Source organism: Pinus tabuliformis, chromosome 2_1 (genome assembly GCF_031772625.1).
Source record: "Pinus tabuliformis cultivar Carrire ecotype Pingquan chromosome 2_1, CPIR1, whole genome shotgun sequence".
Classification (NCBI taxonomy): Eukaryota; Viridiplantae; Streptophyta; class Pinopsida; order Pinales; family Pinaceae; genus Pinus; species Pinus tabuliformis.
The window spans coordinates 860,490,047-860,508,900 of record NC_142299.1 but is presented as its reverse complement, the minus strand read 5'-3'; the positions used below and the strand labels follow the sequence as shown (position 1 = coordinate 860,508,900).

The following is an 18,854-nucleotide window of genomic DNA, read 5'->3' as shown; positions in this document are numbered from 1 at the left end:
GCTTTTATCACAACCTCTAGCTGTGTGCTATGGGCTGTGACTTGTTGACCCTGCCGCCTACACCTACCTACAAGTTAGTGAGAAAAGCCTTCAACCCCACAAGGTGTGGTTGGTGGCAAGGAACTCAGAGAAGGGGTTGTCACACTAATCCCGACTCACTCCGTTTGAGCTATCTCCTAGGTTAGCTAAGAGGGGTGGTCCCTTCTTTGAGTTCCCTGCCACCAACCACACCTTGTGGGGTTGAAGGCTTTTCTCACCGACTTGTAGGTAGGTGCAGGCAGCAGGGTCAACATCTTTGGTGTCGCTGCTGGGGACAAGTCTTCTTGTACTTGGGCAAAATTGACTAACCTTTTGGTTTTAGCATTTTGAATTTTAGATTTAGATTCTTGCTTAAGTGGCGACTCCACTCAATCAAAATTTTGCAAGAGTCTCTACTACGAGAAATTCAAGTGGTCTAGTTAGCCCCTCTCCTGGTCCTGAAAGGGTTTTTAGAGAGAGGTTGAATAGAGTTTCTCGTAGTAGAGCTATTGCTAGTCTTGGGCAAGAGGCTATTTCTGATATTCATTTGCTTTTTCAAGAACAAGTAGAGCCTAGCATCATGAATGATCTTTTTTTCTCCTTGTGACTTCACTAACATAGATGGCTATCCTCACAGTATCCCTGACAAGGCTATTGAAAAGTTGCCTTCCTTTCAAGGTAACAATGCCATTAGTGCTACATCACATGTGAAAAACTTTAATGTTCGTATCTTTAAATGGTGTAACACTGCTAATTATGAGGATGTGAAGATGAGGCTTTTTGTTTTATCTTTAGAAGAGGATGCTCTTGATTGGCTCACTGAGAAACATGCTAACTCATATAACTCTTTACAAGCCATTCTATCTGCATTTTTAGATAAGTTTGGAGAGAAGAAGGAAAATAGGCATTTGATCAATGCCATTAGCAACATGAAGAAAAATGAGAATGAGACCATGGAGGAGTTTAATAAGAGAATCAATGAATTAGTAAAAAGTATGCCTGCTACTGTTAAACCTCCTGATGAATTTCTTTTATGCTCATATCTAGATGCTTTTGGGGTTGACACTACCTATGAGTTGAGGAGGAAGGAACCTACGAATCTAAGTGTAGCTCAATCTGAAGCCTTGAAGATAGAAAGGGCTAGAAAGTAGTCAGGAAACTCTGAAATTCTTGGTTTCAATAGAGGGCCATCAAAATCAAATGATTACAAAGGCAATGCCAAGGAATAGACTACACATGATCCTATTAAATAATTAACTCAACTCATCAAGAGAATGGTGTTGGACACCTAATCCTAAAGGGTTAGCGTGGAAGTTGAATGGACAAAGCAGTCCAAGAGACCTTGGGATCTGAATCCCAAGAGTCACCTATTGTACTATAAATGTACATCTATTGTTAATAAAAGAAAACTCACTGATTTATCTTTCCTATTGTTTTCCTATCCATGTGAGTTTAACATGGTATCAGAGCCACTTGTTTTCTGTGGCCTGTTATGTGCATGTCAGTCCTGGCCCTTTGTCTGCATAAACGCATCTGTCCACAATATTCTCTGCGCATATGCCTGACATAGCGCTGCCACTGCTGAAGACTGCGCCCTCTGTCCTGACATGGAGACTGCGCCCTCAGAGCATGAATAATTGGTATGCGTTTTGATATTGAATGTATTTCCTGAGCTATGAACGTTGATGCGTTTCAGATTGATATTGAACGCCCTGCGCTCTCTGACTGCCAGAGACTGCGCCCTCCCTTTCCGCTGGTCTTTTTTTTGAAACACTAATTGCATATTCTACATCACCTGAAGGCCATGACCTGCATTTGATGCGAAAGCTCTTTTAGGGATATAGCTATGCAAACTATAGGTGAACCCCATCGACCCGTTCGTGGACTATCGAACTGTCTCAGATCCAAAATAGCGCCCTTTTCATTCAAGACGCTGCTGCCTTTTTCCCCAGAGATCTCACAGTTCGAAGAGTCTTTTTCATTGTTGAACTGAAAGTTCCACAGCAGTCTTTTTCATTGTTCCGCAGCGAGGTGGTATTGGACAGCGAGGAGAAGAGCAGTGACATGAAGCATCTGGCTGGTTGAAGCAACGCAAGAAGACTGCGTTCAAGATTCTGCGTTTTTGTAATGGTGGCATAACCTACAACTGTCGAAAAACAAATCCCATAGATCGGGCCTGTTTGTGGAGATGCGGAGTAATGCGAGTTGTGTATGCTTTCTTGCCTGAGTTTTTGTATGCTTTTGGGCCTGTTTGTTGATGAGACCACCTAACGCCCTCTCGTTGGCATTTTAAAACTTCTATGGTATCATGTATTCCCTGATGGTGTTTTGAGGCTGTGGTGTGATGCCTGACGGTGTTTTGAGGCTTGTTTACGTTTGTAATGTGCTAGCAGCGGAAAAAGTTATTGTATGACTCATATTATAGTATAAAATATTATGCTTGGAGCGGAGTTTTTGCATTGATATATATTATGCTTTAACAGTTTTTGCACTGATATATATCGAAGTGATATATGTTGAAGAGATACCTTGATGCGTTGATGAGTTGAAGCTATCGTAACCTGTGCCAACGCCGAACCAGCCTGTAGTCTTCAGCGGCTCAATCTATACGGCGTTTCTCACTCCCCAGGGAAGATTTTTGTATGACTTGTTCGTTTATCGCCCCATCCGGACCGAGGAAAAGCTCGACGGGACCGGCTCTGGCTCGGGCGGAGATCCACATCAACCTGCCCTGCTCGCTGACGTCGACATTCATTTCCTATATGAGCTTCTGAGTCAAACCCACACAATTCGACGACTATCATATTCAGTGGCATATTTCCTTGCAGGGCAACGGTGAGCTGAGTCATGTTAATCGTCTACCCATAACTATCAAGATATAACATAGAGGTATAGAGCTTGGCCACTGGGCTTATCAGTGTCCTCTACGAAGGTTGACTCGACAACATCAAAACTTGCTTGATAATTTATCTAAAACTTGCTTGATAATTTATCTGTTTGAGTCTCCTTGTTTAGATGGTGATTATCTCAGCAAGGTTATGTAGCACTTTTTTAAGCATGTTTTCACCTTAAAGGAGCTCGAATCATCGTATATTGAAGCTCCACATAGGAAACGAGGCTGGAAAATGGATGTATGACGAGTTACAGAGGTTTGCTCTCGGCGGTCTTGAATTATTGGTCACTGAAGCTTACAATCAGATGGTAAATTTCACGTAGATGTCAGAAGAACGGTGGTATTGAAGCGCATGCTTGTCTATCTATTGCATCCATAAAGCTGTGGTATAGCTGTGGTATAGCTGCGTTTTGCATAGCTGTGGTATAGCTGCGTTTTGCATAGCTATGGTATAGCTGTGGTAAAGCTGTGGTGACAGATGTGGGATCGACGCAGAAGGAGAGACAGAGGTCACAATGTGCGGATTCTGATGGCCGAGACATCATCTGCAGAGTCTGAAGGGCGCAAATAATCTTTTGGAGGCTGAGACTGGAATAGTGCATTCACTGCTAGAGTTTCTGTACTTCAGAACTGTAGATTCCCATTTACGCAAATATATGTATGAAATAAATATATTTTGACATATGCTGAACTCACAGTAACCAGGGTGGATGCCTCCACGATACATAAGATAGGAGGCTCTTCCTGGGGAATCGGCGCCTTGCTCCTCATGCTCATTATCATCATACTGTGCAATTCAAATGGAAAAGATGCGTAGATGGTTTGCAGCAAATACAGATGAGATGACAGTGCAGTTCAAATGAAAAAGATGGGTAGATGGTTGTGCAGAAAATACAGATGAAATGACAAAAAGGCAAGTGAAGTTTTGAGGGTTTGTCTTTCTTGGAAATTTCAAACTGAAAATCACAGCGATAAAAAAAAAAAAAAAAAAAAAAAGTTGTGCTGTATGTAACATGGTATCCGGTAAATTTCCTTGTAATTTGTTAAAACTGACATGGTATTTGTTAATTTTGAATCAATGGGAGTTTGAGATAGCTGAGTTGGGGACGAGTTGATTGTTGGCCGGCCCTACTTTCTCTCTTCTGAAGGCGAACCGACTTCATTCAAAATTATTCAGAGACTCATACGTTTGAATACACAGTCCAATTACAAACTGCACTCGATTTGAAGACTTGACTGAGCGTATGCTGCATTATTTCATTCTTTGTGTGTCTGTTGCCTGAGCTTGGTGTTCTCTCAAGTCAGACCCTTGTATTGTGTATTGATTCATGTATTGGTGTTAATAGCTCAGTGCGTTGAATGACTGGTTCATTACCACGGTTTGTGACTGCGGTGAATGGTGTGAATACAATGTTAAATGGTCCTTCTGCAATAGTTATATGTTGAAAACTGTACATGGTTGAAAACTGTACATGGTTGCACACTAATCATTTGCTGCATATTTATAAAGAATATTGCTGGTTGTGATCAATTTTTTAAGGTGTAAATCAAACATTGAAGAAAAAATGGCCAGAACCAGTGAAGTATTACAGTTACTTAAAACTTTGATATTATCTACTGTTGATGACACATTACAAATCAGCAAAGGATCTCTCTCAGAAATTCAGACATGTCTACAAAATGCACAGGAAAAGATCGATTTTTTGCAGCTTGAATCACAGCTACAGCAAGAAGAGCTACATCAAAATAGACACCATTCTGAACCTGTTTCTGTTCAGAACATTGATACAACCACCCATCAGCAGCATGTTAATAATGTTACAGTTTATTCAAATAAAGCAGCAGCTGAACATGCAGATGCAGAAACTCAATCTGCACTTCCCAAGCCCATCATCAGACCTTGGGAACAGCTTGTCCACAACAAGCACAAAACTGGTCTTGGATATGACAAGGACTTGTCCTTTCATATTCCAGACTATGCCAAGCCCATTCAGTTTCAGAGTGCTGGATTCATTTATGACAGTTCACCTGCTCCTTATGATAGTTCAGCTTCAACTGTTCCTGATTCTGCCCCTCTTCCACAGCAACAACAACAACAACAACAGATCGTCAAATGCCAACACTGTGACCGAGTTGGCCATCTGAAAGATCACTGTTTTGATCTTCATCCATGTAAGCACTGTCATAAAACCAGCCATTCTTCACACAGATGCTTCAGAAACAAACGTCCTGCAAGAACAAAGATTCATCTTGGATGGATCGCTTCTTGGCAATGGGCATCAACAGCCAAGAAGATATTCCAAACACATGTCAGAACTTGTTCCAGAGTATTGAACAATCTTGCAGTTGAGTTTTCTCCATCTTCTCACCTTGTACCTGACAGGGGGGAAAATGATGGTCATCTACAAGCTTCAAAGTCACATCAAGCGAGCCTGAGCCACAACCTGCCACACCAGTTTCAGAGTTGCAGCCAGAGACAAAGATGCCCGTGAACACAGATTGAGAACACTTCCTCTAGCAGAAGACTCCAGCTTCTTGCCAGCATTGGAAGAGTTCAGGAATTGCATTAAGCATTCCAGAGTTGTTGGTTATCCTTAAACCATCACAGGTTGAGACTTCCCTTTTCAGGTTGAAGTTTTACCCTTTATGCAGGGTGAGACCTCCCTTTTATGGTTGAAGGTTTCCCTCTTTAAAACAATAGGATCACTTCCTCTAGCAGAAAACTTCAGTTTCTTGCCAGTATTGGAAGAGTTCCGGGAACTGCACTAAGCGTTCCAGTGTTGGTGGTCATCCTTAAACCACCGCCCTTTTTTACCAACATTTCATAGAGCACATTCAGCCTAGTGCTGCCATGCATTTTTTGCACATGTTGTATTACAGCTCTCTTCTTGGACTCATACATAACCCTTCGGATTAAGGGGGGGAATGTTGGACACCTAATCCTAAAGGGTTAGCGTGGAAGTTGAATGGACAAAGCAGTCCAAGAGACCTTGGGATCTGAATCCCAAGAGTCACCTATTGTACTATAAATGTACATCTATTGTTAATAAAAGAAAACTCACTGATTTATCTTTCCTATTGTTTTCCTATCCATGTGAGTTTAACAAATGGAAGCAAATCACATCAAGAAAATGCAAACCATGCAAAATAGGTTGGTGGCCATGGAGAGATCACAAGTACAAAGATTCCAAACTGGACTAAATGATAGATGGAAAAATAATAAAGGCCCTCAACAGGAGCATAGGCCTCCAAATCCATTGGAATCCACCAACATGGTAGATTAGATTCCCCCTTTTTGTAGGCCGTGTAATGGTTCCATGAAGAAGCCACATGCCCATATGTGAAGAGAATCATGGAAAGTGGCATGTTAGGAGGGACAAGTGGTCAAATCAATATGTTCTCGATTGACCATAGGCCTAATAATCTTGGGGTTTACAATATGATTGCAGATTTTGATGAGGTCACTAAGATTTTTGGGGAAAAACCTACATCTGGATAGATTCTTGTTATGGCAAAACACAAAGGGATGATTTATCAGAGAAGGGATATCCAAGACCGGAATAATCACAAATTTTTTTCTCCTACTTCAAAATTGAATTTTGACTTCGGCAATTGGGTGAATAATGCAAAGGTGTCTAGTCCAGTGACAAAACTTTTAATGATACCATCTCAAAGGGCCAAGTTACTAATGCCACTAAAGTTACTCAAAGGGAAGAAAAGCCTAGTGACGAACCAGAAGATGAGGAAATTGTATTGAAAAGTATGAAATGTTATGTGGGTAATGAAGATCATCTACCATTTTATGTTTCTTTGGTAGTGAATGATCGTCTTTTACACAACTGCATGCTTGATTCAGGGGCTTCATCAAATGTCACGACCAAGAAAGCCACGGAGAAACTGAATTTAAGGGTTTCTAGGCCCTATCACAACATATGTTCAATGGATTCTAAAAGAATTGAAGTGTGTGGGATAATTAAAGATTTACAGGTTTTCCTTGCTGCATATACAGATAGAATGATGACTATGGATATTGTTGTGATAGATGTTCCAAATTCATGGGGAATGCTCCTATCAAGAAAATGGGCATTAGATCTAGGTGGCAACCTTCAAATGGACTTATCATATGGCACCATCCCCATGCTTGATAATATCTTTGTCAGACTTGATCGAGAGTTAGAGAAAAGATATCAAGTTGAAGATCCAAGGAAACCCACCAATGAGATTATCTATAGATCATGCCAGACAGGGAGTGATGTAGTGTTGACAAATTTCCTTCCCCCCTTAACAGAACAGATTCAAAACGAAGAGATTAGGCATAGCTCAAAAAGATTGGGTACTTCAAATTTTCCATCAGAGCATTTTCAAGACAAAGCAGTAGGATTGGAAATAAATGCATCATCATCACCATCACAACTAACCAAGAAGAAAAGAAAAAAGCGAATATATATACCACCAATTTTGAGCAGGATCAAGTCTCAATGCATCAATAGTCGGAAAAGGAAAAGGAGGAGGTTTCGTATATCTGATGGCCACAAACATGTTTATATTGGGGCAAGTCATAGTCCCAAGATAGTCAGAATTGGGCTAGGCACATCAAAGAAAGAACCTATGGACTTGCCTGTGAGTAGGCAGGTTCTCAAGATGGATTTCACCGAAGACATCTGATGCCATGGGACATCTTTTTGTATCATATTTCTAACCTTATCTCTTGTCATTTTTGTTTAAGTAGTTTATTTCATGAATAAATTGTCATTTATGCTCTTAGAATAAATTTTCATTTCTTCGTTTCTGTACTTGATTTCTTTTCATGATATTTTGAATGGATACTGCTGATATATATCTTTTGTTGGTGGATGCAGATTCTAAGTTCTTGCACACTGCCACTTCATATCTAGCATGCATCCCCATATGGAGCCAAATGTTGACCACTGGAGCGGCACCTGATGATTATATGAAGACTCCATGCCTAAGGATGATCCAGAGGACACTTGTACCATCGGATATCATCAGTCAACAGAGTATTTTAACTCTGCATCTATCTTCTCAGCATCTTTCTTGTACCCAGATTCCACACCCTACGGGGAATTTTAATAAGTGATACTAATAATGATGAGTTTTGAGTCTGTAACAGACCTAAGATGTTGGGACTTGATCAACAAACTAGTACACCTTGGAATGTTTTTTTTTATCTGGTTAATTATCCCTTCTTTTTCGGAGGCAGATAATTTCTAGGTTTTTTCACTCACGTTTTAGCCCAAAGCTGGGGTGACGGTTTGAAGGTTGAGCCGTTGACACATCTTAGTGTCTGGAGTCGATGTATATTACCATACTAGATCACACAAAAAATTTCGTGGAATTTGGTTAGGTCTAGGTAGCCATTTTTTAATTTTTTAGATTTCTCGCAGGGAAAAAATTGCAAATAAAATTGTATTTAAATTGTAATAAGTGTGTCCTAGTAGAAAGTTGAGGGTGAGAATTTTCTAATATGACACTTTTTACAATTTAAATACAATTTTATTTGCAATTTTTTACTTGCGGGAAGTCTAAAAAATTAAAAAATGGCTACCTAGACCTAACCAAATTCCATGAAATTTTTTGTGTGATCTAGTATGGTAATATACATTGACTCTAGACACTAAGATGTGTCGAGGGCTCAACCTTCAAACCGTCACTCCGGCTTTCAGGTAAAACGTGAGTGAAAAAACCTAGAAATTATCCGCCTCTGAAAAAGAAGGGATAATTAACCAGATAAAAAAAAACACTCCAAGATGTACTCGTTTGCTGATCGAGTCCCAACATCCTAGGTCTGTTATAGACTCAGTCTCATCATTACTAGTATCACTTATTACAATTCCCTGTAGGGTGTGGAATCTGGGTACAAGAAAGATGATGAGAAGATAGAAGTAGAGTTGAAAAACTTTGTTGACTGACGATATCTGATGGTACAAGTGTCCTATGGATCATCCTTGGGCATGGAGTCTTCATATAATCATCAGGTGCCACTCCAGTGGTCAACACGGCCTAGCACAACATCTAGCTGTAGATTTTGGTCTGCCCAAATGACACTCAAACAACATATTTTCCTCCTTGAAGATCTCAGCTTAGCTGACTGCTCTTGGCAGTACCCAACTGCATACACAATTCAGTACTACATTGATCTGTTCTTGGACTTGAGTGCAGACTTCTTTAACGCACAACCTCACCTTATGACTGTGGCTCCCTCTCTTGCAAAGAATCCTCAAAACATGCCTAGAACAACTTCTATTACTACACTGTCACACCTACAACAACCCAAATTCTTTCACGTTGTCAACATGCTTCTACTTGCTGGGTTAGGGCTCCTTTGATTTGCGGCTAGATCTTCTTTTGTTGCGGCTTAGGGTCTCTTCTTAGCTGCGTATAGGGCTCCCTCTTTGCTGTGGATTAGGGTCTGTTCTTGCTGTGCATTAGAACTCCTATTGACTGCGGCTAGGGCTTCTTAGATCTGTGGCTAGATTTCCTTCAAGACTACTGCTAGGGCTTCTTAGATCTGCGGCTAGATCTCCTTGAAGACTGCGGCTAGGGCTCTCCCTTCAACTATGGCTAGGGCTTCTTAGATCTGTGGCTGGATCTCCTACAAGATTGGGGCTAGGGATCTCCCTTCAACTGTGACTAGGGCACCTTTGATGACTGCATCTAGGGCTCTCTTAGATGACCCTTTCCACTGTGTCTTCCTTGAGAGAAGACAACCCAAACAAGTGGAGAGGGGGAGATCATGAGAGTTGTGTGTTTTCAAATGACTTTCAAGGCACCTCTATTTATACTAAAACGTTGAGCACATGTGGGGTTTATTTGGTTGCTGGCCGACCTTGACGAATTGTCCCATGACACAAATAAATTCATATCTCCATGAATACTTATCGGAATCGGATAATCTTTAGATCAATCCTAAACCTCTCGATGAGAGGGATCCAAGAAAAATATCCGCTGCCATTAATAAGATGACCCAGATGGAGTTTGGCCCTAGTTGCTAATTTCAACATAATTTAATTTTTTCTATATTCACACATTGAATTTTTCTCACTGTAATAATGTTTCAGAATGCAATAAAGTGGCTTATGACATACCCAAAAAATGGAGTAAAGGCCATCAACCACAACCAACAAGGGAATATGTTCACCCAACCCCAATCGTCCCTCTCGCAAGGCATACACACACTGGAATAGGAGGAATGGAGTTCTGTCTTTTGTGCTGAAGAAACACGACTTAGTGATGAGGAAAACCATCTAACAAAAACAAAGAATCTCGTTTAGAATACAACTTCTACAGGCCCAAATGACCTTCAACAATGATCTTTAGCAAGTTTACATGCACAGGTAATAGTAATGCCAACTCCCATCCAACAAATCATGATCATGGTCTATTTGTCCCTGATGATAACCTTGTGTTGGTCAATAGTGAGTAGTGAGAAATGGGGCCTTCCTACTGTAGACAAATCGATTTCTTTAATGAAACTCATGGGATTTGTGGCCCACTTAAAACCCTTGATCTTGAAGAAGAAACACGACCTTGGGTTGGAACAATTGGTTGCCAAGATAATCAATGAACTTTGCTTCTAATTTTGAAAAAGAAAATGATGCGTTGGCCTCTTGTTTGAATAATGATTTCGGTCTCTTTCAATTGATCATCTACTGTAGATCTGATTTTCGGTCCAATGGAGCTGGTGGTGGTGGATCACTACACGAATTGGCACACGACAATGATTGAACGACCTCTCAGAATTTTGGTACGAAATTGAAGCACTTACACGACTTTGAAAATGGTGGCTCCTTGGCTTGTTGAGACCTTCGATCTGGAATCTTACAAATACAAGACCGGCCTTCCTTGGAATAATATTTGCGTCCTCAAAAATCTTCAATCTGAAATTTTTATGAAACTTGGGCTTGGCTTTCATTGTTTCAAGGGTCAAATTCCAACCTTGGCTCTCGCTCCTTCTGAAACAAGCGTTTGGCCCTTCAAAATTTAATTAAATTGATCAATTTTCCCTTGAAATATTCTTCCTCCATCTGAAAAATTCAACCTTTCTCAGCTCTTCCAAATTACTTATTCAATCGTCCAAGGAATGAATATATTTGGACCCCTAAAATTTTACAAACTTTGGCCCAAAAGAAATAACAATAAAAGTTAGCTCTAATAAACTCTGGCCACTTTTCAATTTCAAAAGTGCAACTTGGGCCCTTTTCAAAATGGTATTTGATTAAATATGACCTTCACAAAATATCAATGTTGCACTAATCGTTATCGGGATAATGTTGGCGTGACGAAAAAATCGGAAAAAATCGTAATAATCGCGAAAAAATCGGTAATAATCGGGAAAAAATCATTTGGTACAAAAATATTCATTTTTTATCAATTTTTTTAATATCTAAACCATCTACAACATAAAATAAATACATTGACACATAAACATGATAAAAGAACTAATATATAAGATGTTTAATATCATTTCTAGTGCTAAAATCACACATAACAATGAATCATGTCTTGAATAGTAAGTCCTAACTTCTGAGTCCCAACTCAACCTCAAAATATCAACAAAAAATATAATAATGTATCTCATATCATGAGCCATAATGTCATATACAATGAAATGAACCAAATAACTAAAGTCTAATATAACTGATTTCCTTTGCCCCTTTAGATGTAGATGTCGGTGGAGTTGGCAGGCTGCAGTAGACTATGGAGTCTGCTGTGCTCTAGAAGCTGAAGAACTAGGAGCTACAGGAGTAGACCACGCCCTCTACTTGTGATAGGGGTAGCTTGGGTCACCTCGTCCTAATTTTTTTTTTATTTTTTATTTTTTATTTTTTTATTTTAATTTTATTTTTATTTTTATTTTTCCCCACGATTTTTTCGAAAAAATCGGGCAAAAAGAAATTTCTGATTACTAAGCGTGGTTTTATCTTTTTGTTGAAAATATCGCGATTATACGATAATATCGCGATTTTAACAACACTGCAAAATATAATCTTTGGTTCTTTTAATTTGTCGCACAATTATTATGCAGGCGACATTGTGTAGGCTTATTTGTCGATCACTTATTAAGGATGCAACAATTTGGTAAATGGATCAACTCAAGGTGTTTTTTTCAACAACGATCTGGCTTCTGCTTCTCTAGCAAAATTTTCTGCAATAAAAAATTAGCTCTGGCAATAGAATTTGGTATCTCCATTGTAAATCCTCGAGCTTGGTCTTTAGAAATAACCCTTGAATTGATCTGCAATAAACCCTTAGGCTGGTAGGAAAACCAACTCTGATACCACTGTAATATCCCAAATATAAAATTTGCAAACAATTGCTTAAAAATTTAAACCGTCAATTCCTTAAATCATTTGCACAAGTTAATCCACAAAATCAATGCGAAAAACATGAAATAAAATCTGCAACAGAAGATTTGACAAGATAATAATGCAAAAGACTCAACCTTATTTTGTTAAATAAAAGAGTACATATAATGTTTTAAATCGCTGAGAGAAATGGCCTTCCACAAATATTTGCTACAAGCTGATATGGGCCTCCAAAATCTGAACTGAAAACAATCACAACCTATGAATTCTGGATGAATTCACCAAGGAGAGAGATGGGTGCTTTCCCGCTCGTTGAATCACTCGAGGGTTTCTGTCTTGGGGCTACTGAAGTCAGTGTTGCAAAAATCGAGATTTAATTGCGATTTTCTGGAAAATCATGATTTTTTGCTTGAAATGATTAAAACGGTGATTTTTTCCCAAAAAAACTTGATTTTTGTAATTTTTTAAATTTTTTAAAATTTTTTGTAATTTTTAAATTTTGCTGATCTTTTGCCAATTTTTACCAATTTTATCCCGATTTTTACCATTTGTTCGCAACGTTCACTGAAGTTCAGAACCTTGTTCTCAAAACCTCTCCACAGAAAATAGTCAAATCCAAGATGTCTCCAAATGATCTCCTTCTCTTTTATGGATTTGATAGATAGATTTCCAAGTCTCTAGAAGCGTCTTATTTAATTATTATTCTAGAAGCTCCTCTCTTGACTTTATCTTAAGTGACCTTTTAATTTAATTTTATTTCACTTTTGGCCTTTTTCCTCCAATTAATTATTTTTTTCCCTTAATTATTTGACTAATCAAAGCCATATTTAATCGGGGAAAATGATAAATCCCCCACCATACTCTCTTTGGCCACTGGAAGTCACTTCTTAGCATCCGATCCCATGGATCTTCTCATTCCGGTTCCAATGAACTTTTACACTGCTGTATTCCATCAAATATTTCTCCCGGATTGCCACCTCACGCAAAATTAATTAAGTCAGGTTCAATAATAACCTTGTTTTCTGAAAGTTGTCGGAATGCAACAGAACGAAAGGCAAGTTGTGTGGATGAAAGAATATGGCAATCGAATACCATCGAATCCCGTAAAAGCTCCTTAAAACACCCCCGAAACCCCTGATCACATAAACGTGCTCCCATGAGTAGGCCATCCCGTGCCCTGGAAATCCACTCTGGCTGTACTATAGAGGAAAATAAAAATGGGGATATGACAAGAGCCCTCATTTTTCTCTTGACTATTATAAATTTTGGGCTGTCTTGTTATTGCTGTTATAAATATTTGCATGCTGTAATTGTGCTGATTAAACCTCTGGTTTATAACAGCAAAGTGTAATTTTTAGATTGCTCTTTAGGACTTACTAAGTCCTTGTGATTTAGCCATAAAGTCCTTTGAACTCGTTATCTGGAAATTATTCCTTAAATCACCCAAAACCCTAAATTTTGAATATGCTTCGGTGAATTTTATAGTAGAACCTTTAGGGGTTATTTAGCCTAATCGACTTGGGTCACTTATCCCTAAGATTTGTTGGGGTACCCCCTTTGTAGGATTGTATCTAAATATTCTTAATATAGAATATTTAGCAAGGCTTTGTCCTAAGGTGCTACATTTGGTAGTAGCAATTAGAACACTGATTGATATTCCTGTGTCAACATCAACTTGTATTCCACTTGCATTGGTCGTCAATCTGTATTTTGGCCTTGCTTGACCCTTTGATCAAATTTTCTTTCTTGGGACTTAGCCATTTTCCCATGGCTGGTACAATCACTGAATTTTGGTAGACCAATTTTATATATGATATGCTTTTTTGTTCAAAATTCTGTGTTTCATCTGTTATGTGTTGGTGAATATAGCATAGAAAAATTATAATCACATGTTATTGTTGTATATATATATTATAGAGTGTCACTTGCCCCCAATATTCTGATGAATTCTACGTTTGAAAATGGTTTCCATTTACCTAGTTCCACACCAGAACTGCCATCTACACTTGGAAACATTGGCAACTTTGTCTTCAATTGATGTTTTGGAGAGTCATATTGGATGCAGGGGTTGTTTGTGTATTTTAAATGCTGTTTGAAGTAGAAACTATTGTCAGAAGTTCTGTTCAATTCTCTGTTTCAACTTTCATATCATCCTAAAATTGTTGGAACACAAACTTTGAATGTTTCCTTGTGAACTAGAATTTGGGCTAGTCCAATAAATTCCTATTTTCTTATGATATTTCTTTTCCTGATTGTGATGTTTATTGTTGGTTTTCTTGTTTTTGGCTGCAGACTTGAAATCTCCAGTGGATAGTCCAAAGCTTGTTGAGGCGTTTGGTAAACTAGCCATAACCTTTTTAAGCATGAACTCTATGTTAGTTTTCTTGAAGTAAATTGGGTGAATGTTTAGACGAGCAATAATAAATATTTCATGCTTATATGCCAACTAAGAAAAAGAGGATCCTCTTGTGCAGAGCTGAGCCAGGAAGAGGTTGAAGATGTTCAGTTTAAGCAGGTTTCGTTTGATCTTCCTAATTTAAATTTTAGAATACATTTAATAATTGCTATCTTAATGCATGGCGTGGATGGCCTTTCTTAATAATTATTGTAATTGTTTCCGTCCTGTTCTTCATTATTGAGCTTGTTCACTAAAATAAACTAATCCTGCCATTCTTAATGTTGGTTAAACACTATCTCAATGGAAGCACACATCCTCTGAATTAGTGTTTGGATCAAATTGTAACAATTCCAGTCAGGTACTTGAGAAAATTGGACGATGTTAATATTGGTATCTTTTTGGTTAGTTATGATGTCCAGTTGAGTATTATACACGTAGCCCTTTTAGATTGATATTCAGTGTGTGGAGTTCTTTTCCAGGCTTTATTGTTATGAATTTGATTTTTTTAAGTCTATTGAAGACCACGACCTTAGTCTTGCAGAGGTTCACTGTTGAAAAGGGCATCTCAGTTCCTCTGTAAACCTTAGGGTCGTTATAAAACCTTCAGGGAGGAACCAAGAAGACGATGTTATTTGCATCAATGTTAACAGAATTTGGTCAGCTTGAACCAATTTATATGTGCAGGGTGCAAACCAGTTCATCTTTGGCATGGTCTCAACTGGACCTACAGATTGGTTCCTTCCTGAACTGATCGGTTTGGTATTTGAACTGGTCGATTCAGGTTGGTTCTGATATGGATTGACACTTATTAAGCCTTCAGGATTAACTTGACCTTTATCCAAGCCTCATCTGGTCGCTTCTTTTTGGTTCTTCAACACCCTTTTCTGATTAGTTCAGGCTTCACTTGACCTTTATCCAACCCTCATCTGGTCACTTCTTTTTGTTTCTTCAACACCCTTTTCTGACTAGTTGTTGGAAAACAAGGTACAACACCCTATTGAGAAGGAAGCATCAAAATCTTCAGATATAGAAATTCAAATTGAAGAAAAAAGAATGAATAGTGATCTAGTTAATAGCACAACTCAAGAAGAAGACAAGCCAGTTGAGGAAAAAACACACTCAAATGTTTCAGTTTAGAGGATGAAAATTCCGAGTTAAGATTTTGTAACCAGCTCAACAACATCAATACCTAAAGTAAATCAGAATATTTCCACACACATGATAAGGGAAAGACAAACCAAAAGAACTCCTTATCTACATCCGAATCACAAGAACAAACATCTCAATCAATCTATGAATCTGTATCAGTCATGTTTCAAAGAATACTGAAGTTGCACAATCCAATGCTTTTATAACAATTCATCACAAGTTTCCAGCGACCTCAAGATTCCATAGAAAATTGATTTAGGATGGTCAGATCCCTTTTCAGTTCGACTATTTTTTTATCACTCAAATGATCCTATCATCTTGTATCAACGAAGATGACAGATCAAATAATTCCAAAAGATGCGAATAGATTAAAAAGACAAAGAACAGAGGATATGCCTTATCAATAATAAGTTTTAAAGACAAAGCTTTTTGAAGAGGAAGGCAGTATATATATATATATATATATATAATAATAATAATAATAATAATAATTGTAATAATGATTAATTGAAGAGGCATGCTTCTAAGGACATGACGAAGGCTACTTGGAAGCAGGAGCAGGGAGCAACATTTTCAAAAGCTCCCGGTTTTGGAGCGAATCGGGAGCGAATTTTTATAGAATATATATTTTGATGTATATATGTCAACAAAAGCAAGTAAAATGGTGAATTAGATATAAAAAACGTAAAAACATGGATTAGACCATATAACATCAGTCATGTAGAAGTTATAATCTTCATCAGCCACGTCCACAAGTTACAAGTTCTCATTTATATAGCATGTAAGGGTGCACATAACCAAAATAGCATAAAGTGTAATCCATCTCTGAATTGAAAGTACATCAACAACTAGGCTCTAGATGGCCTCTAGCATCCAAAAAAATCATGCTACAACAAATAGCTACATATAATCAAAATCATTGCCTATCTTGGGATCTTTGTCATTAATATCACCCTCTAAGCAATTAACATAAGATAGAAAAAATGTAGCATGTCAAGTCAAGATTTTGTTTAAGTGACAGATACAGTTTTATTAGGGTCATGATAGAGGAGTTCGACAACCAATGTCACTAACATGAAGGTACATTGAGGGCTTGGTGCTTTTGATTAAATACAAGCCTCATACCCTAGTACATGACAAAATCCAATGGAAACATTGCAATCCCCCCAATCCCGAAATCCTGAAAAACTGATAAGTCTGCTAGATTTTGAGTGAGATCTAAAATTCTACTTTCTCCATATGAAATCCAATGAGGTTGGAACCACTCTCAAACATCCTGAGTCATTTCATGGTAATGTTAAAAATTTAAGTAAAAAGATGAAAATGAAAGACAAAAGGAGAATGTCACTTTAACATTTCCATGAATTGCATATAAATAGTAAATACTAGGGCCATAAGCTTGAATATTAGGCTGCCCTACTAAAAAAATCTTGTCTTTTTGAAAAAAGTTTGTGTTTGGAACATCTTTGTGATAATTTTTTTGTGAAAAAAAACAGGGAGTGTTTTTATTTTTGCGGGAGCGTGACGGGAGCGAATTTTGGGAGCACTCCCGATTCTTTCCTGCTCGGAGTGCGCTCTGGGAGAAATTTGAAAGGGGGGTGGGGGGACGGAGGCAATCCCCCGCAAACCTGGACATGATCATTTGTGAAAGGGTAACTACCTAGGTATATAAGTAGACCCCCATCCTCATTTGTAACATTCTCATCATATCATATTCTTATTCAATACATTTTATATATTATTGTATCCTCAATGGATATCAACATATTCCGAGTCTTTTGGAGCGTTTAACCTGCTATTACAAACTTTGTTTGTAGCATTGGTATTAGAGTGTTTACGAACTTTGTTCGTTACAATTCTCCACACGCATACCATATTGATGGATATCTTCTTGGTTTGGGCTTCGCCGAGAGTGTGGCAAACTCAAACTTGTACCACATGTTGAGGTGAAGCACTTATTTTGGTGTTGCATGTTGATGATCTCTTCTTGACAGGATGAAAGAGGCTCATAGTGATGTGCAAGGAGGACCTTGCTTTTGAGTTTGAGATGAAGGATTGGCTTGATGCATTACTTTTTGGGATCGCAGGTGTGGCAACAATCAAGAGAGATTTTCCTAGGCAAAGCAAGTATGCAGTACATATTCTGAGGAGATTCAGGATGGAAGCTTGTAGGCTTATGTCTACACCTATGATCACCAACTTGAAGAAGCTGAACGCTTCTGAATGTGAGTTAGTGGATCGACATTGTATAGGTAGTTGATAAGTTCTCTGATGTATATGGTCAACATGAGGACATATATCTGTTTTGTGATGAATACACTCAACCAGTTCATGGCGAGCAAGAAGGGTTCATTGGGTAGCAACAAAGCATGTGCTCAGGTACTTGAGGGGTATAGTGGAGTATGGACCAAGGTATGTCAGAGTTGGTGAAGTGGAGTTACAGGGTTGTACAGATTTTGCGGGAGCGAATTTTGCGAGCGCTCTCGATTCGTTCCTGCTCGGAGTGTGCTCCAGGAGCAATTTGAAGGAGGGGGGGGGGGAGCTGCTCCCTTGCAACCCTGGACATGACCGTTTGTGAAAGGGTAACTGCCTAGGTATATAAGTAGGTGCCCACCCTCATTTGTAACATTCTCATCATATCATATTCTTATTTAATACATTTTATATATTATTGTATCCTCAATGGATATCATCATATTCCATGTCTTTTGGAGTGTTTAACTTGCTATTACGAACTTTGTTCGTAGCATTGGTATTAGGGCGTCTACGAACTTTGTTTGTTACAATTCTCCACGCACATGGTATATCAATATCGATGGATATCTTCTTGGTTTGGGCTTCGTCGAGAGTGAGGCAAACTCAAACTTGCACCATATACTTGTTGAGGTTAACCACTTATTTTGGTGTTCCATGTTGATGATCTCTTCTTGACAGGGTCAAAGAGGTTCATATTGATGTGCAAGGAGGACATTGCTTTTGATTTTGAGATGAAGGATTCGCTTGATGCATTAATTTTTGGGATTGGAGGTGTGGCAACAATCAAAAGAGATTTTCCTAGGCAGAGCAAGTA

The 18,854-nt window shown here is 38.5% G+C and overlaps 1 protein-coding gene across 2 annotated transcripts in view; it reads left to right on the top strand.

The window, feature by feature from the left end:
* The window catches only part of LOC149203395 (coiled-coil domain-containing protein SCD2-like), a 405,302-nt gene that overhangs the window by 258,892 nt on the left and 127,556 nt on the right, over positions 1-18,854 (top strand). For both annotated transcript variants that reach the window (XR_016253953.1, XM_089403421.1), the window contains exons 14-15: positions 14,530-14,574; positions 14,712-14,752. Coding sequence is in view for 1 of the 2 variants with exons in the window: in XM_089403421.1 (XP_089259547.1) it covers positions 14,530-14,574; positions 14,712-14,752 (86 nt within the window). In the remaining variant the exon portion in view is untranslated. The remainder of the gene's footprint in view (positions 1-14,529; positions 14,575-14,711; positions 14,753-18,854) is intronic.